Source organism: Manihot esculenta, chromosome 9 (assembly GCF_001659605.2).
Source record: "Manihot esculenta cultivar AM560-2 chromosome 9, M.esculenta_v8, whole genome shotgun sequence".
In the NCBI taxonomy this organism is placed as follows: domain Eukaryota; kingdom Viridiplantae; phylum Streptophyta; class Magnoliopsida; order Malpighiales; family Euphorbiaceae; genus Manihot; species Manihot esculenta.
The window spans coordinates 7857012-7876413 of NC_035169.2; the positions used below are offsets into that span (position 1 = coordinate 7857012).

General features: G+C 28.5%; 2 protein-coding genes across 7 annotated transcripts; both read right to left on the bottom strand.

Annotated features, from left to right (window-relative positions):
- Positions 1-1558: 1558 nt before the first annotated feature.
- On the bottom strand, positions 1559-3158 carry LOC110623470 (syntaxin-121). Its single transcript, XM_021768429.2, has 2 exons — positions 2246-3158; positions 1559-2126 (listed from the first exon to the last, which is right to left on the bottom strand). Exons 1-2 carry the CDS (start codon positions 2796-2798, stop codon positions 1690-1692), a joined length of 990 nt encoding a protein of 329 aa, XP_021624121.1. The 5' UTR covers positions 2799-3158; the 3' UTR covers positions 1559-1689.
- Positions 3159-5774: 2616 nt separating this feature from the next.
- On the bottom strand, positions 5775-15841 carry LOC110623015 (testis-expressed protein 10 homolog). Of its 6 annotated transcripts, none has more exons than XM_021767826.2 (18): positions 15565-15840; positions 15402-15474; positions 15063-15185; positions 14373-14542; positions 13408-13557; positions 12231-12362; positions 12076-12136; positions 11031-11323; positions 10493-10624; positions 9294-9413; positions 9009-9095; positions 8753-8872; positions 8497-8614; positions 8279-8404; positions 7522-7656; positions 7277-7428; positions 6958-7098; positions 5775-6405 (listed from the first exon to the last, which is right to left on the bottom strand). In XM_021767826.2, exons 1-18 carry the CDS (start codon positions 15619-15621, stop codon positions 6007-6009), a joined length of 2589 nt encoding a protein of 862 aa, XP_021623518.1. In that variant the 5' UTR covers positions 15622-15840; the 3' UTR covers positions 5775-6006. The 6 variants fall into 6 exon arrangements, with proteins under 6 accessions (XP_021623518.1, XP_021623517.1, XP_043815772.1 ...); XM_021767825.2 differs by having other exon boundaries at positions 8279-8407; XM_043959837.1 differs by lacking the exon at positions 15063-15185 and having other exon boundaries at positions 8279-8407; positions 15565-15841.
- Between the last annotated feature and the right edge of the window lie 3561 nt (positions 15842-19402).

Consider the following 19402-nt stretch of genomic DNA (forward strand, 5'->3'; position numbering starts at 1 on the left):
GTTAGTTTAATATAAATAATATTAATATTATTTTAAAAGTATTTAATTCTTTTGTTGAAGTTTAAAATTTATTATAAAAATTGAAAATTATACTGAAATTATAATAAAAAAATTAATATTACAATTAAATCCAAATCAAAAATACATAAAATTGTATTGAAATAATTTAAGGAAATGACTTTCTATTTCAATTCGGGTTCTGATTTCTGCAAGAAGCCACACACACACCTACCCTCTAAAGAGGACAAGAGCTAATCATTGTTAGGAGACAACCTCATATCTAAAAGTTGAACGCAGTAAGTGGAGGTGATAAAATTCATCAGCGTCTCACTTACGCCTTCCAAAAATGTCGCCTATCAAGATGTCATCGGCTATACCTGTCGAGCTATACGAACCAATGAAGGAGAGTATACGGTGCTGCGAAACCTGAAAAGTCCATAGAACACAACAAGAAGTTATAACAACTCAAAAAAACCTCTCAAGAAGCTTCACTACAAGCAAAAGATCAACTAAACAAACTTATATACATTCCAATTCAACGGTGGGAAGGAAGATCCACAGTCGGGTCAAGAGAAAGGACGGCCTTTCTTATCCCTCCATAAAACGAAAAATGAAAGGTTAGATTTCAAAACCTCTAGTTAAATCCGCGAAAGAAAATTTCTCTGTTAAACAAGAGAGAGAAGGCCCTCAATCCTAATATGAGAGCAAGAAAGCCACGAATGGTAACTGAGTATTTTTCATGAATATGTATGTCATCTGGGTATTTATTCCTTCCCAATTCCCACTTCCCTCTCTCTGTAGAACTGGGTTTGGATTGCAGTTTTAACTGTGATAGAAATGGAATATTTCTTTAAAATGTGTTGCAGTTTAACAGTATATAATATTACCAGTAATTGGTGCCTAAACACAATTTATTATATTAATTGCATGGATTAAAATTTAATCAACAAATTGATAGCCTTAGTTGTCTTCTATTGGTTAGTAGATTTCTTAGGCAAGTGATAAGTCTCATTGCATTCTCAAAGGAAACATAAAGGTTTGATTTATAGAACCGGCATTGTTAAGAGAAACAGCTATCAACCCCGTAATCCGTCATTTTGCCGTAAAAACCCTGGATAAAAAATTTTTTCTTGTCATTTTGTTTTGCTCTTAAAATCCCAATTACCAATTGCAGTAGTTGGAAGCCACTTTCTTTGCAAGTAAATTCCAAGTTCATGTGAATCAGAATGTCAATGGAGTATTTTTAAAGTGCTTTATTACAGGCATGTAGGATACTTTCTCATAAGCCAAAAAGTCCTAAATTCAACTTCGTAACCATTTGTATAAAAAAAAAAAGAAACAACAGAATCAATGGCAATTCCTCTGTGAATATGCATGAACATTTTGACACCAAGGGTTCGGGAAAAGCTAAGCATCCCATCTCATCTCAAGGTATCAATTCAACAGCTATAGATCATATGGGCTACACTATGCATCTATGATCTCTTCTCATTATCTATCAACATCCCAATTTTCCATCAAAATCAAGCTCTAGAAAAAAGAATATAACAAAAGAGGAAAGGAAAATCAAAATAATAAATCAATCAATCAACAAAACCAATAATCAAGTTTCAAACTAACAAATATCCCACAAAATAATAACATACATGCATATGATCAGCATGTATAAGCTACAAAACCCATCAAATCCTACTGCGGTGGTGGGGGTGGTGAAGGTGGAGTCTGTGCAGGGGCTGGTTGGCTGCCACCACCGCCCCCGCCGCCGTTGTTTTCCCATGGTCTCACAGTGAACAACACCACAAATAAGATGATGACCAGCAAAATAATGATAGCATAGCAAGTCCATTTCCGGGTATTTTTCTGATAAACTCTCGCCGTATTCAACTGCTGGGTTCCGCCGCGGACGAAGGAGCTTGCTCTCTGCATATTGCTCTCAATATCATCCAATTGCTCGCCTTGAGCTTGCACCAATACTGCCATGTCCAAGAAAACTTGGTGCAGCTCTTTTAGATTCTTCTCCATATCCTTCACAGCGTCGTGCCGCTCTTGTATCTCATTTATTGTATCCAAAATCCTTCCCCTGCCCTGTTCTTGGATTGCCTTCTGAAGAAAAGTCTCGCTCTCACCTGAAATTGCAGAAAATTTTATCTCAATCAATTGGGAAGCCATCAAAATTCCTGATTTGGGTAGATCAAAATTGAAGTTAAAAAAGAAAAAATTTCAAAATCTAGCATCAATTACCGACCTGTGGAGATCAGGCGATCCAGGGTCCTCTCATCGGGATTCTCGCCGGTTACAGTAAAATACCTCCTCTGTACAGTCTCTCTGTACTCTCCAGATATCTTCTCTCTGAGGCTATTAAAACTGTCCATCGAATCCTTCAGCTTCTTCCTCAGCCCGTTGACTACAGAAGTCCTGGTCCGATCCGACGAAGACCCAGGTCCACACCCTGGCAGACTCCGATTAGCGGCGTTGGAACGGTCCAGAGCCTCCAAACGAACCTTAATGAGCTTAGCTTTCTTCAACGCTTGAGCGACATCGGCATCCATCTTCGACCGCAAATCCTTGACGGCCTTAGCGTTGTGTAGAGTCTTGCTCTGCTCATGAGCCGATTGGAGGCTCTCATTGAGCCTTTCCAAGTCCTTCAGCTCATCTTTAACAGATTCAACATCACCAAAAAACTTATCAAGATTGACGCCGCCGGTATGCGGCATCTCTGACATCTGGATTACATGGTGATCGGGGGAGGCTTCCTCACTGCGGAAGCGAGAGAAAGACCCAGAAAACAAATCATTCATCTTTTCTTTCCCTCGTTTTTAACAGATTACTAGTTTCCTTCCTCTATTTTCTTTTTACTCTGATATAATATCTTTGAAGAATTGAAGGAGATTATAAGGAGAGACTGGTCAAACTGGGTTGCCAGCTTCAACTACTCCCTGGATTTCAAGAGAGGGAGGAGATTTAATTTAGATAAAGTCAATCTGGTACAAGTCAGGCTAGGAGATTTTCTTATATAAATTTCCGGGAAAATCATGGAGGAAACATCTGAGAAAGTGGAGAGATCTTTTTGAAGTGTTTGAACCGAGTAAAAGGGCTTAAATGGAATGTTGTTGTTTTGATTTGAAGTTTTCATCAGCAGACGCGTGGAATTTTTTGGACTTTTACCTTCAAATGATTGATTTTATTGTGCAAGTAGGAAGATGAGATATTAAAGAGATAATTTAATTTGATGGATTTATTTTAATTTAAGATTTAAATATATTATGTTTTTTTTGTTTAATTATTGTATTCGGCACATATTAGGAAAAAATGAATAAAAAAATAATTGAAATAATTAATATTTGGCATATATATAAAAAGGTCTTCCTTAACTCGTAATTACGAAGAAAATAATTTCTTTAATATAAAATCTTTTTATATATATAATTTATTATCTGAATTCTTTCAATTCTTTTTAATTTAAATAATTTAAATTAACGTTTTTTTAAAATAAAAATTAAAAAAATAAAATTTAAAATTTTATTAACCTGTTAATAAATACATTGAAGTAAATCTGAAATATGTACGGATTAGAAACTGATATAACTGATTTCAAATTTTATTGAGAAAAAGTAGTTATTTTTTAAAAATCATTTGGAATTTAATTTTGAAAATTATTATACCAACTCCGGAAATGGATTTAAAAAATTATAATTTAAAAATAATATAAAATTATTCAATATAATACTGAGATGTAAATATGTATTTAGGAAGGGTTAAAAGAACATTTTGACAATGTCATGGTTCCGCTATATATTTAATATTTATATAAAAAGTGAAATTCTGAAAAAAAAATATTAATTTAATTTTATTTCTGTATTAATTTTTATTTATAAAAAAAACTATTGTTCAGTATTTCCATTTAATAAATCAATTTAATCAATATTATATTCAAATTCATGAATTTGTATTTGGATAAGGTAATTTGTTATGGACTTTTAAGAAATTATATATTTAAATTTCAATTAAATTCAAAATACAATTAAAGAATAAAATTTTAAAACAATAATAATAACAACTCTACTATTTAAAATTCATCTAACTAATAAAGAATTTTTTTTTTTTGAACTGAAACTAATAAAGAATTTCTGAATAATTTTTTTATGTTTTGTTTATTCGAGAATTGAAAATTGAAAGAATAGAATATGATATTTCTAAGATTTACTCACATATATTTACTAACAGACTAATTTTATGAGTGTAATTTTTTTATGTTATTTTTATTTTTCCTACATACTTTCCTTTACGTGACTCGATCAATATTTATTTACTCTTAACCTAAATTTATATATTGAAATTAAAACTAAAAAAAACTAAGTTAATTAATTTTTCAAAATTAATGTAAAAAAAATAAAAAAATGTTTAACAGAAAAATTAATCTTCTCAACTGAAAAGAATTTTAAAAAGTATATAACATAAAATAAAATTATTAATGACATGATTAATTAATATTTAATTTTTATAATTTTTATAAATTTAAATATGTTATAATTATTATTTTAGTTTAAAATTTCAATAAAATGTTTTTTTAGTTTAAATTTTTAGATATTAATATTAAATAATACGACTATATAAATATATAGTTAATTTGATTTTCTCAACTAAATAGCGATCTTTCAGTTTTTTTTTTTTTTCTTTTTAATTAACTAGCCGAGTTAAAAACAATCCCTAATCTAAACAAGAGAAAAAGAAAACGAAAAAATAAAAACAGAAGCACCCAATTCGATTTGATTTTGTGGATTTTCAAGCAAGAATCATGAGATTGGGAAAAGGAAGGAAATTTTAAGAGGAAACAAAAGGATAGAATTAATAAATATTATTTTTATTAATAAATATCACTTTTTAATAATAAAATTTTATTTTTTTAATTTTATAAAATGAAGCTTTATATACTATTTTATTTTTATTTTTTATTTTTTAATTTTAATTAATGACAAGATTAAACTATATTTATTTAAATTTTAAAGAAAACATTAGAGATTAATTTAGACTTTTACATTGAGCTCATCAATAGATAAAAAATTAGAGATTAATTTAGACTTTTACATTTAGCCGAGTTAAAAACATTAAAGATTAATGTTTCTATTAATTTTAATTATTAAATATTATATAAAAATTTAAAATATTTTGATATAAAAAATTAATTAATAGATTTTTTAAAAAAAATAAGAGATTATCTAATAAATTTTTTAAAATTATAGAGATTAAATAATAAAATATTAAACCGTTAAAATTAATAAAAAAATTAATCAATAAATTTTTTAAAATGGTAAAATTTTTAATATATTTTTATATTATAAGAATCAAGTAATAATTATAAAATAAAGTTAAGAAAAGAATAAAATAAGAAAAGATAAATAAAAAAATAATTGAAATAATTATTTTTAATTATCTTTCTTAGCCAATTATTAAACACATGATTTTAACATTCTTTATAGCAAGTTCATAAGTGACTGAAATTGATACGAAAAGACTTTCAATATTGAAACTAACGCCATCATCTTTCATTATCATACAAAAATTTCATCACAACAATTTTCTCTTTAAATGTATTCGTTTTATATTTTCTAAAAAATTAATTTCTCATTGTCCCATGAAACATTGATTGTTCAAGTGCTTATGTTATAAAATCATCCTATAATAAGATGCATTTAAAATTTAATGGCTTAATTTTTTATAAACAAAAAGTTAAATTGTGATTTTCTATTAATATAAAAAATTAAGCAATAGATGAATAGAAATCAAAACTGTATGAAAGTATATATTTTTTTTAAAAAATAAATTTATATTTGAGAGGAAAGTCTTAGCCTAAAATTTCATGTAATGCATCATCCTCTTAAAGCCATATACATTTGAGAATTGCATACACGAAAGACTGTTAAAACTACAAAATTTGGGCACACATGCCATTGCAATCTTGTAATGCAACAATAAACAAGGTTAAGCAATTTGCATCTCTTCATCTATTCAACTTCTAATAGTCATTAGTTCATCCAATGCACATTGTATCATATGCCTTTCTCTAATACCCAGATTGTTTTCCTCCTGTAGAGAGTGTATGTTTTGCCAAATAAGATCAATCTCAGCCCTTGATGAACAAATAATTTGCTTAATCTTGGCGTCTCTATTCATCAGCCTTAGGACATTCACTATATCATTTATCCTACTTGCACGTCCTGAAGCATGATGGGTATGATCATTTGAAGAGAGTGAACTACTTGTAGACATTGATGAAGCCATCACATTCAATACAAGTTTCAAGAGCTTGTGACTTCTATCAAATAAGAAAAAGCAAGGCAAAATATAGCAACTCTGTTTTGGTACATGACTAGAGCTCATGGGCACATCATCATCTCCTGGAATACGCTGCAAAGATGTATAATAATTTCAGAACATGAATAACATACAACTGATGCAACCAAATGACAACATGATAAGCAGGTATAATTTTTTGCATGCCCGAGTTGGAAGGACATGTTCCTGGCACCCCAACCAAGTCCGAGTAACAGAAATGCGCTTAAATCAGCAAAGCTTAATCTACAAATTCATAACATCAAAATCTCAGCAAATTAATTTTTCGTCCTCCATAGATGAAGCTTTAGTAATTATTCATAACTTATTGATAAAGTACTACATCAAAGGGTTTAAAGCCACGAGGGAGGCAAAAAAAAGTTCAGGTAAGTGCGTTAAGTGGCCCCCCTATTTCGTTTCTGCTCATCGCTGATATGGGCCATATGGCATACATTAAGAAACTGTAAAAATGTTTACTTGGACACAAATCAGAATTTTCCAGGACAAGTCTAAAGATAACATAAAATGTAAAGAATATCAAGGAACAAAATAAAACGGCTGGTCGTCCAAAAAAAAAAAACTATCAGTTGACAGCAGATGTTAAGCGAGAGGGAATCAGAAACTTACATGTACTACGTCAATCAAATAACCTAAAAGGAAATTGCTCAAACTGAGGATACTTTCTTCAGAAAGTCTACTGGGTTTGGAGTCTAGCACTACAAGCACCCTGAGCATAGCACAGACATTGTCCAGCGGCAGCTTTAATAACTGAAATGGACAATGACATAAACACAAGGCCTCACGATTGCAAGGAAAATTTTAAGGGCTGATCATGATTTTTTTAGAAAAACATGTCCTAAAAAGCATCAGAAGTATGAAAGCCTGCAGTACATCCATATAAAAAAAGAATGACATGAACAAAATGCTACAGAAAGAATTAACTTACGATCTGCTCTAGTATTACTTTCTCCAGTATCGCAAGAAGTAGAACATTATCACCCATCTGTGCCAGGCATGAGCAAACAACACGGATCAATGACTTGAAAGTTTGATGATTTGAGATCTTCGTATCTTCCTCAATATCAGGATGAGCATCTCCTGCAGACATGAATATATTTTCAGACAGAAACTACCTAAAATCATTCATCCACATATTCACATTTTCTTGCCAACATAGGTATCTCTACTCACCTGGTAAGACATTGACACGGGAGACCAGAGTAACAAAGAAGCTAAGGTGGTCAGTAATCTGAATGTGGCCCGCTTTAAAGGCCAAATGCAAAACCTCTATGATCCGAAACAAGAGAGATGCATCCAAATCAGGACCTGAAATATAAAGGAAAAGAAGATAGAAAATCAATTAGTTCCATGGTATTCAATAGACATGGCATAGTTATCTCATTTATTAGTATCGTGCCCTACTTTAATGGGCATAACACACTGTGTACAACAGCGAGAAATAGGAAATAAGATCAGTGTTATACCTAAACATGTAATTGACTACCTCAGGTGGAAAACCATTTGTCAGCTTCAACTTAATGGAAAATCTTATCATCAAGGAATAAAAGTCCTCCGTTATTGCCCTATGATCTTAATTCTCAAAACTAAAAGTAACTTCTTTTCCAACGTTTATGTAACATTTGGTTCTACCATTAAGATGACTGCATCATTTCACAATCTACAGAATGCAAACTTACTGCACCTTAAAGAGAGGATTCATGCTATGTAACTAAGCATGGACATTGGATTTCTTGCAGTCTGTGCCATTAAGTTTTCAATAACTAATGGAGGAGAAGGGCCATCAAGTATGAAATTAAATTATATAAAAGCCTGATACTTCACAATTTAGCAAATTCAGCTATTTTACGATCAACCCTAAGGCATCAATAACAGAAAAACCTAAAATAAGTTGAGCATCACTTTGAAGAAATGTACAGGTAATACTCACAGAGGCAGCAAGAAGCTATCGTTTTCAGCATAAGTGGATCCAAATGACGGAAATAATAAAGACAACATATGGAGAGTTCTTGACAATCCATAGGAAGCTTTATGAAAGGACCGTAACATTTCTTCCCTGCTAAATAGTATCAAATATGATAAGGAACCATTTAATTAATCTAAAATATACAGAAAACTATCATCAAATTGTTAATAATCAGTAGTAACCTTCTCGACATATGCCATAAAATTCTTGCAGTGAGTATTGCAAGTTGTCATATTCAAATGCAAGCAAAGAGCTCACTGTACAACATTGACCCAGACGAAGCAGAAGATGCAACACAGCCTACAAAAATGAGTGCAGCAAAATGGTTATCAAGTGTTGTCGAGTAACGTCGTCGCACATGGTAATTATAGAAGAAAAGCGAAACTTAAATATTGTGGAAGCTAAGTTGCTAAATCCATTTGTAACTTGTCCAACTACCTGGGAAGATGCTGAATGCCGATCCCCTAGCAGGATTAACAACATAGGCAGCTCTCTCATCCAAGTAATCAGATGATCCAACAGTTCCGAATCACTTGCATCTGTGTACAACATTCCTCTCTAAGAATTTTATGCAATACATTAGAGAGAAACAGACAGTGTTTCAGCGATTTGCTACGTCAATTGCCAAGCAGGGATGTTAAATAATCTTTAGGGTAAGGAACACGCCTTTCTAAGGGTCAGAAAATGAGCTTACAGAAAAAAGCATTTCTTCCACTGCAGAAATGCAGGCCAACTTTACTGAAGACTCCGGATTGCAATTGAGGAATGTCTTTGTAAATGCCTGCAATTGAGATTTGATTATTTAACATCCTTGCAATCAGTATTATTGGTTCTTGAGAAACCTCTAGATATCTAGAACAATAACCAAGAACAAGGAACTATCAGAACAAAATCAGATAATCTCATGAAACAGAGATTTCACTGACATAATTTGCTGAAAATAAAAAAATTGTCCACTTCTTGAAAGCACAAGTCAAACCTGTAGAAGGCGGGACTTCCAATTGTCTTTTACTTGTGTTACAAGTTTTGGGACAAAATGAACCAGAGCAACAATCTGCTTTTCTCTAATTGCTCTGCCAGACCTTACTTCACTGCGGATCTGCAGAAAATAAAAATAAAGAAATAAATGCAGACATAGAAAAGATTTATAAGGTACCGACATATACGATGCTCCTTTCCATCATAATAAGTTAAAAAGGCTCTTAGTTGAGAGCATCAGAACATCTCAATATATAATCGAGAGCAAATGAAATTTCTGTTTGGTTTGGTTCAATTGGTTCTTTACTTCTGTTCCTTCCAATTTCTCATAAAATAAATTTCAAGTGTTCACTTCTTTTCAGTTCGAATTGGTTCAAAATCAAACATACAATTTCCAGGCAGGGTAACAATGCTTTTATTGTTCGAGTTGAATTGCTAGGAAGCTACTTTACAGTTAAATCAGCAAAAGCTCTGCAACATTGTCTTTCTTAAATTCTAAATAATATGGAGATTAGTTCAATTCTTAGCACAGTAAGAGATGTACAAACTTCCAGAACCTAGCAGTAATATCTTCAGAATGGTGTGGTTTTAATTGAGATAGGCAAATTTGAATTGCATACATCTTCGTATTGAATTGACCATTCATTTCCAAGTAATCTTCCTCATCTAGTTTAGTCAACCATAAGCATGTCTCTCAATCCTTATATTAATTTCTATTACATCCTAACAATTATACATTGTAAAAAAGAGGGCATATCACATTTTTTTCGTCTTATAATCTTGCACCTCAGTTGACTTCCATCCTCTGGCTGCCATTGAAGTAGCTCTTAACATCTTTCTGCTGCCATTAATGACATTTTAATTGATATGATTGTGAGAAACCCTAGCATAATATATCTGAAATTCTATTAAAATGTTGTCCCACATCGACTAGGTATAAGGTAAAAAAGCGTTTCATATATGGCTTAGAAAGATAACAATCTTTCCCTAGAAGGTGCCTTTTGAGGGTGGAGTTAGGTCTGATCCATTTTATCAACAATACGCTACACGAGCGTTGTAAGTTCCTATAAGCACTAACATGAAATAATTCTACATAGGAAGAAAGCATTATATTGATCTCTAATTAATTGGCCCAAGATGCAAGTCCACATGATTAAGATCTTTTCTGAAATTTCAAGGACAGAGATAGTGCAGAAATACCTTCTCAAGCAGCGCATACTCTATAAATGCAAGGAATTTCTCTAGTAACTCAGCAGAAGGGCAGATCCATTCACTCAAGTGAAAAAATATTTCAGCAATCATAACATTCAAGGTAAAATATCGATCATCGTCCTGTCATTGAGACAAAATCGAGAAAATTACTATGACAATGAGAAGTGCTACAGAACTTCATATGTAGGGAGTCTCTAAGATATAAACTAAAGGGAGGTACTTTGTTAAGTTTGAATGGAAGGAAAAAGGAGCAGTAGGGGGAAAAGAACTATATTTCCATTTTTGCTCAGAAGACAAGAAACAAAAGAGAAAAGGAAAATCGAGAGAGTGATTCCCCCTCTAAAGCTCTCCACAAAATGGTAAAAGAATTAATCATATATATTTCAACTCCTGGGGTCTCTCTCTCTCTCTCCCCCCTCTTCTCCCACTCCTTTCTTTTGCTCATATAATCATTTCAGTTATTAAAAAAGACACACACACACACTGCTGATGGAGAAACAGATTGAATGTAAATTTAAGTTTCTACCTTTTCTGAAAGGTGAAGCACTGGATTCAAAGGAAATACACCTACGAACTTCTTTAGCAGCACTGAAGAGATGCTTTGATCCCACATAGAAGGATGTGATTCTCGATTATCCTTTTCAGTACCATAAACAAAAAACCTGACTACAAGGTCAATGCTCTTAAGTATATTATGCAAGCAATCAAATGACTGAGCATCCAATTGTTGTGTGCTGTGAATTAATGGAACAAAGTCTTGGAAGCAGTTGACTAAAACTGGAACAAGATCCTTTAGTTTGTTGATGACAACAGAAAAATCTGCACAAAAAGAAAGAAAAATGTTGGTTTAGAGCATTAGCATCCAATATTTGGAAAGACATAAACAAAATCAAATCAATATGCTAACATGTCAGTACCATGAATGTAGAGAATGTGCTATCAGATATGAAGGGAATTTCGTCAAGATTAGGAACCATGCAAAAATAGCTGAACAGCAAATTAAACAAGAACTAACAACTCTCAGAATCATGCTAAACATAACATATGTTATACTCCCTCCATCCCATAAATTTTTTCGGCTCTGCTTTTTTACGGATATTAAGAAATGATAGTTATCTAGTTAAAGGACAATTTCTTCCTATTAATTTTCCAATTATACCCATCTCTAATATAAAATGAGAATATTAAGTTTTAATAAACAATAAAATCATTATTAATGACATATGGTTTAAATTAAATGCTAAGAGATGATTTGAATTCTCATTTGGAAAAAATAAACAATTAATGAGGAATTATATTGAAAATAAGATAAGAATAAATAGGGTTATAAAGGTCAATTTATATGTTAATCATAATGTAAAAAAGGAAAGTGGACAATATTTTGTGGACATTCAAAAATGGAAAGCTAGACAAAAAATTATGGGACGGAGGGAATATAAATCATAAATGGTAAAAGTTGTTGGCATTATTGCCTATGCAAAACTATAACTCAGAAACTGAATGCTGGCGTTGTGAAATGTAACTTTAAATGAACCATTGGAAGATAAGAACAAGGTACTACTAAGAAATACCAGCAACTTCTGTAGGCTTGTCAGGCTCAAAAGCATGCAACATTTCTTGCCCATGGACTTTCTATCAAATTGAAGAAGAGAGTGTTAGAAAACAATAGACAATCAGAAAAGGAAGGCTTAAAAACTTCTATGTTCAATTGATTTGAACAAGTAACCTTCTTGCATGAGCTACTAGACGGCAATAGAGACAAGCAGCACACCAAACCAGCAAGCACATTCTTGAGCTTGCTCTTGTCTTCTAAATAGAACTGGTTCTTCCGCAGAATATCAGCATAATTTTGAAGAACCTGTTAATAAATGGAAAATAAAAGAACATCAGTCGCACACAAGCATCATCCACTAAAATTCATATCAACATCATGTGGACAGTGGGTGAGGGTTTGGTTGTTCTACTTTTCCTATGCCCTAAATACTGTATGTAGAAACACCAAGGAATCAACCAAAGATTTAAAGTGAAAGAAAGATGTCCCTCAAGAAACTATAAAGTGTGAAAATACAGTAGTGGATATGTGGTCATTATGCACAACTATACCATGTATAAATTTGTCCCGTTCCTTTCTATATCAACAATATTATGACTATAGTCTTGCACTTCTATAAGAAATGAAGAATTAACAACAGGAAATCAACATTTGAAATCAGAACATTATGTAGCCTCCACCACCAGTCATGGACATCAACAGTACAAGTGATATCAACAGGACCAGTTACACCACACATACAAAACATAGATTACTTTCAAAAGCAAAGGATCAATGATGCACTCTGTTAAATTCTGAGACAATGTTGGATATGTTAGACATTAATTCGTTTTTAACATAAGCTTATTTAAGTGATTCAACACATCAAAATGATGGACTAATTTAATGTTGCAATCCAAATACCTATCTTTTGTCCTTTCTTTTATATTTTCCCAATGTAGGACAAGGATTTCCAACGCTCCCCTATCAAGGGATTCGTCCAATCACATGGTTGTCACTTGATAATTAGTTAGTAATAACCCAATACTTGGCCAATTATACAGCCTCATGGATGGCAAAAACCCACAATTTCGACACCATGTTAAGATTTAAGAATAAGCAAGAGGAATAAGGGGATGAAAGGGAAGAAAAGGAAATAACTCAAAGGCTACATCTTTATTCAATTGTATTCTAGTGCACATAATAAGCTTTTGGATTCATAATGGAAGGCCCAATACATTTATGGCATAATACCATAAACTAAGTTATCCGTCAACTAATAGAATATATAAAGTTCTCCTTAACAGGAATACATAATTATGTCTGATAAGTACATAGGAATGTTTGAATAGCATGATTCAAATTAAGATACCTTTTCAGCGTGCAAGGAAAATGAAGCAGGAAAATGCTGTACAATGAGATCAAAGAACTTGAAAGCCATAAGCCGAACTTCAATTGCTAAATGCGTCATTGCATTAAAAATGTAGGCCATAATCAAAGAAATGAAAGGCCCTTGATTATCCTGGACAGGTAGAGCAGATAAAAACAACTGTCAAAGTAAAGGATGAAGTAATGATAATAAAGAAAAATATAACAACAAAATGACAACCATAGAAAAAAAAATGAGTATTAAGATAAGCATCAAAACATAAATTTGTTAAAACAGGTGAGAGAGAGAGAGAGAGAGAGAGAGGAAATTAAAGAGGCGCCCATTTTTCCTTATTTTGTATAAAATATTTAAGTTGTTCACATAAATGTGTCATTTTGAAAGTTTTACTCTTCTGAAAATCCAAGGATCAATAGGGCATCCCATGAAGTAGCAGAAGAATTCCAGTCCATATCAAGTCCTCAAAATGAAAGAGGACACTATACATAAAAGTGATAAACAGTCATTTATGGTCCTACAAAGTATGATGTGGCCACATTTTTAAGCATTGCAAATTTTATGCAAAGTGGCCATGGTCAAGACACGGACAAGAAACTTGTGCATAGAGTGTATGAGAGTTTAAACATTGTCCCATGACATCAAGCAAAGAGACACTTCACAAACACAGAGCACTTGGATCTTCAAACGAGAATTAAAAGAATGATTAAAAACTGTTTTCTCATGCTTTAGCTGATAATCTGACAGACAGGAGGCTTGTTAGCCAAACAAAAAAAAAGTCGCAATAAAACCATAAAAGCAGTTGGACTGAAAATTGAAAATAAAAAAAAAAGGGTGTACACCACAAGAGTATTTGGTGCCAATACCAATCCTTATAGATTTTCAGGTATCCAATTAATTAAACAAACATAACGAGTATGGGCTTTGAAGCAGTTAAGAAAATGAAGAATTACCTCATTGCAGCCAGGTAAAATTACTGATTTAAGAAGTTGATAAAGGGTTTCTCGAACCACTTTATCTTCATCGCTGACTCGTTCACGTAGTTTTTCTATAACTGCATATCTGTGCAATTTCAGTTCTTCCGGATGCTTAAGGAATAAATCCTTCATACCCATCAACGCATCTTCAAAAGAAAGAGATAAAACAGTTGAGATTCATGAAGTAGTGGCAGAATAATGAATGCAGGGGCTAAAATAGAACATTAAAAGTAATTAAGAGATAGAACTTTCAAGTAATTTAACCAGTAAACTCAATCAAATATACATGAATTACTAGAGGCAGAAAAAACCTGTAAATTTTGTGATTCACATGCACAAATTACACAAATGCTTAAACAAAAAAACAAACCACATGAACATAAAGGAATAATGAAGTACGTAATGGAGACAAATAGGTAAATAATTTTCAGCAACAAGGAAAAACGTATTACTTGAAAAATTCAATACCTAACAGGCATGTATGCAACGATACCTATCATCATTCTTATGTTAATTTCAAGAGAAAAGTTACATAATATATGGTCTCCGTCCCTTATTAAGTTTGTTTCCCATCCAATACCCACATTATGATATTTTACTAACTTCCCTTGTCCTAAATTTCTTCAAAACCAGAGCATTAAATTTTCAGATTAATAACAAGGATACCTTTACGAACTTTCGCATTGTGATGGGAAGTTTGTTGAAGAAGCTCTTTCAAAGTCAAGCCTTTCTTGCTCACAGCTAAACCCATTTTCTCCGAAGCCAGACTTTGCTCAGGGAGAATGATTGCTGCTCATAATACATTCAAATAAATTTTCAACAATCATATCACTCCACAACAAGCCATTTACAACTAAACATAACAGTAAGGCATGAAAAAACATTGAGATTTCATTTTATTGGACATACTGTACTATCAAAGCTACAATTTTAATAATTAAATTTCAGACTATTTTTGTGGAAGAACTAAATTGATCAACAAATACATAGAAATTAACTAATTACCTTTGGATTTAATTTCAGTGTTTGTAGCATTCTTAGGGGGTGGCAATTTCCTGCCAAGCTTCCGCTTAATTTTCTAGACATTTGCAAAAAATCGTTAAAACACATGAAATTTAGAAAGCACAACAGCCAAAAAAAAGAGTATGGTGTCTACAGGCAAATTTACCTTGAAGTCCACACCACGCTTTTGCTGCTTCTTTGAGGAAGCCTTAGTTTTTGCCATTTTTCTGGTTCAGAGGAGCTTAGGGTTTGTGCGGGTGAGCTGGGGAGGATGGAGGTGTAGGTATGGAGACCCACCAAAAAAAAAAAAAAAGTAAAAGAGCTATTGGCCCTCTGGTTTGATTGATTGAGAGGGAGATGACAAAGAGGAGTGGGAGATGGGAAGCAAGAACCGAGACGAGAGCGAGTTTTGGGATATTGGTTAATTTCACAAAGGTTTGAACAGGTAATTAAGAGGTATATATATATAGGTAGAGCTGCCCACCCTCTGATTCGACTGTGAATCTGAGTGTTTTGATTTAATTCCAATTTAATTTTGAAAAATTATAGTACTTAAAAGTGATACATAAGTCTTTTAATTATTAAATAATTAAATTTAATTTTTCTCTTGTAAAAATATTATTTTTATTTAAATATAATATATTTTATTTTTATATTATAAGAGTGTATAATTATTTATTTATTTATTTATTAATATTAAATAAAATTTAAATACGGTATAAAATTTTAAATAAAATAAAAATAATATTCTGATCAAGATGATATTCTATGATTATGATTCTATCACTTTATAAATATTTAAATAGTTAATTTAATTTTTAATTTAATAATTGATATTAAATAAATTTTAAATGCGATATTAAGTTTTAAATAAAATAAAATATAAAATTTTAAATAAAATAAAATATAAAATTTTATTAAATAAAAATAATATTTTAATATAAATAATATTGTAATTATAATTTCACTATTTTATTATTAGAAGTTTATAATTTGAATTATTAAAATTTGAATTTAATATATTTTAATATTGATTTATATTAATATTATTTAAAATTTATATAATTTCTTTATTTTTATTTAATTTTAACTAAATTATCAAACAAAATTAACTATTTAAAATTTAAACTTATGAACTAAAATAGTAAATAATTATAATCATAACCACCTCAAATCAAATTAAAATCAGATCATAACTATTAAAAAGAAAATTTATAGCATAAAATTATTAAAATAATAAATTTAAATATTAAATAATACTAAAAAATAAAAATGACTATAAAATTATTAAATAATTATAATTATATATATAATTAACAATATTCTAACGATTATTAAATGTATAAGCACGTTGAATAATGAAAGTGGGAGGAGGAAGAATATTAGGATTTTTGGTAATAATATTAAACTTTTACATTATTTATAATAATATAATTTAATTATTTAAGTAATTAGATAATTTTATTATTAAAATTTAATTTTAAAATATATGATAATTTTATTTTTTAAATTATTTTTTTAAAACTTTTTTAAATTAATTTTAATTAATTATGAAAATCTTAAAGGATATATAAAAATTAATAATTTCGGTAAATTTTTTGAGATAATATTATTAAAATAATAATTTTAAATATTAATTAAAAATATTAAATTAATTATTATGATATCATTTAATTATATTTAAATTATTAATTTCTTGAGTTTAGTTAATTTTATTTGGCAATTAATTAATATTTAAATATGTTTTGATAATTATTATCTTAAATTTTTAATCTTGATATATTTATGCATTTAAAATTTTAAAATTTTTTTAATATATCTACCATTAAATTTATAGGTTTTGATTCATATAGGTTTTAATTTATATATATATATGTATGTATAATAATTAAAAAATTAAAATTTGTAAATATAATTATTAAAATAATAAATTTAAATATTATTTAAAAATATTAAAAATAATTATCACAATATTAAAATATTAAAATTATATTTATTATACAATATATTAAATTTATTTTCCTATAATAATAACATTAACTTGATGTTTTATTGTAAAAATAATTTTAATTATACTAATAAATGGTTACGAATGTAAAAATTTAATTTATAGATCGAATTTAAATAAATAACTAAAATAAATAATATTTTTATTATTGTCTTAAAATTTATTATTCACTTTATTTTATTATGATAATATATAATTGACTATTATAATTTTATTTAATTTTATATTATTTTAAATTAATAATTTTTATAATTTTTATAAAAAATAAATAAACTATTATAATTAAATTATCATAATTTTTATTTATTTTTTAATAATTAAAATATATTATTAATAATATTATTATTATCGGTATTTATAAATATATTTTTTAATATAAATTATTAATAAATTATTTATAATAGAGTTGATTTTAAATGATATTTATAAAATTTTTTTTTGTGATGATGTAATATGTAAATTTATAAAAAAAATAATATTATTAAAATAATATAATATTTTAATATATGATTTATTATTAAATTTTGATTTTTTTTAAAAAAAAATTATTTTAATCAATTGTAACGAGTGAATGACTAAAAAAAACGGAGACTTAAATTCAAAAGCTTGAAAATAGTAAATAAATCTTTTAAATTAAAAAATAATAAAAAATATGAAGATTAAATAATAAAAATTTTAATTACAAATGAATTAAAGAGTTTAATTTTATAAAATATAATTATATTTAATTAAAAAAATTTTAAAATAAAAATGAGTCGATAAATTTTTTAAACATATAGAAATTTAATGAGAATTTTTTATGTTTTAGAAAAAAATACTTATATACCTTTAAAAAATTTTAAAAATTTCAGGGACCGGCCGGCTCGGTCCCTATTAATAAATATATATTTTATAGTGATTATATTTTAATTTAAAATATTATATTATTTATATAAAAATTAAAATTAATATATACAAAACTATAATTTTATAATTTACTTGGAGAAGAAGGGAAATAATAAGATTACCGATTTTATTTTTATATTATTTAATTATTTACAATTGATTTTAAATTTTAAAATGAATAATTATCTTATAATTTAAATAAATTTAAATTAATAAATTATTCATGTATAACTTAAAATAATTTTAAATATTTATCATTTAAAATTAATATATGTTTAAATTTCTTATTTATAAATTTAATTAATTTTATTTGATAATTATGTAGGAAAATTGTTAAAATTTAATAATTTTGGTAATATTTAAATTAAATTTTATGAGATAAGATTATTAAAATAATAAATTTAAATATTAATTAAAAATATTAAAATAATTATCATGCATTATTATATTTAAATTTTTAATTTCTTAAGTTTAATTAATTTTATTTGACAAATTAATTAATATTTAAATATATTTTAATAATTATTATCTTAAAATTTTGAATTTGATGTATTTTGTGCATTTAAAATTTTGATATTTTTTAATATTTTTACCATTAAATTTTTAGATTTTGATTCATATATATATATATATATATATATATATATTAAAAATTAAAATTCTTAAATACGATTATTAAAATAATAAACTTAAATATTATTTAAAAATATCACAAATAATTATCATAATATTAAAACATTACATTAGATAATAAATTCAAATTTAGAAGATAAAAATATGATTATCACAAATTAATAATTTTTAAAAAATAAGATAGTAAAGTGATTATCTTAATTTTAAATATTAATAATTTTATTATTATTTAAATACTTATAAAATTTAAAAAATATTTGAAAGAATAATTTTATTATCTATTGTTTTTTAAACAATGGTTTTAATCACATGTATATTGAAACATGAGAAACTTAATATGACGCTAATATCGTATATTTTAAAATTTTTAATAAATAAAATCATTTTTTTCTTTAAAAAGACATCTAATAATTTAAATTTGAAAATATTTAAATAAAATATTAAAATTTATGATGATAATAAGTAATTACGGATAATT

Excerpts from the sequence above, each read along its gene's own strand:
- LOC110623015 (XM_021767825.2), bottom strand. The coding sequence starts at position 15,621 with ATGGCAAAAACTAAGGCTTCCTCAAAGAAGCAGCAAAAGCGTGGTGTG. Across the intron at positions 8,408-8,496 it reads TTATGGCATATGTCGAGAAG|CAGGGAAGAAATGTTACGGT; the intron begins GTTACTACTGAT and ends GATACTATTTAG. Across the intron at positions 6,406-6,957 it reads ATTTGATTGACGTAGTACAT|CGTATTCCAGGAGATGATGA; the intron begins GTAAGTTTCTGA and ends ACATCTTTGCAG.
- LOC110623470 (XM_021768429.2), bottom strand. The coding sequence starts at position 2,798 with ATGAATGATTTGTTTTCTGGGTCTTTCTCTCGCTTCCGCAGTGAGGAA. Across the intron at positions 2,127-2,245 it reads GGATCGCCTGATCTCCACAG|GTGAGAGCGAGACTTTTCTT; the intron begins GTCGGTAATTGA and ends CTGCAATTTCAG.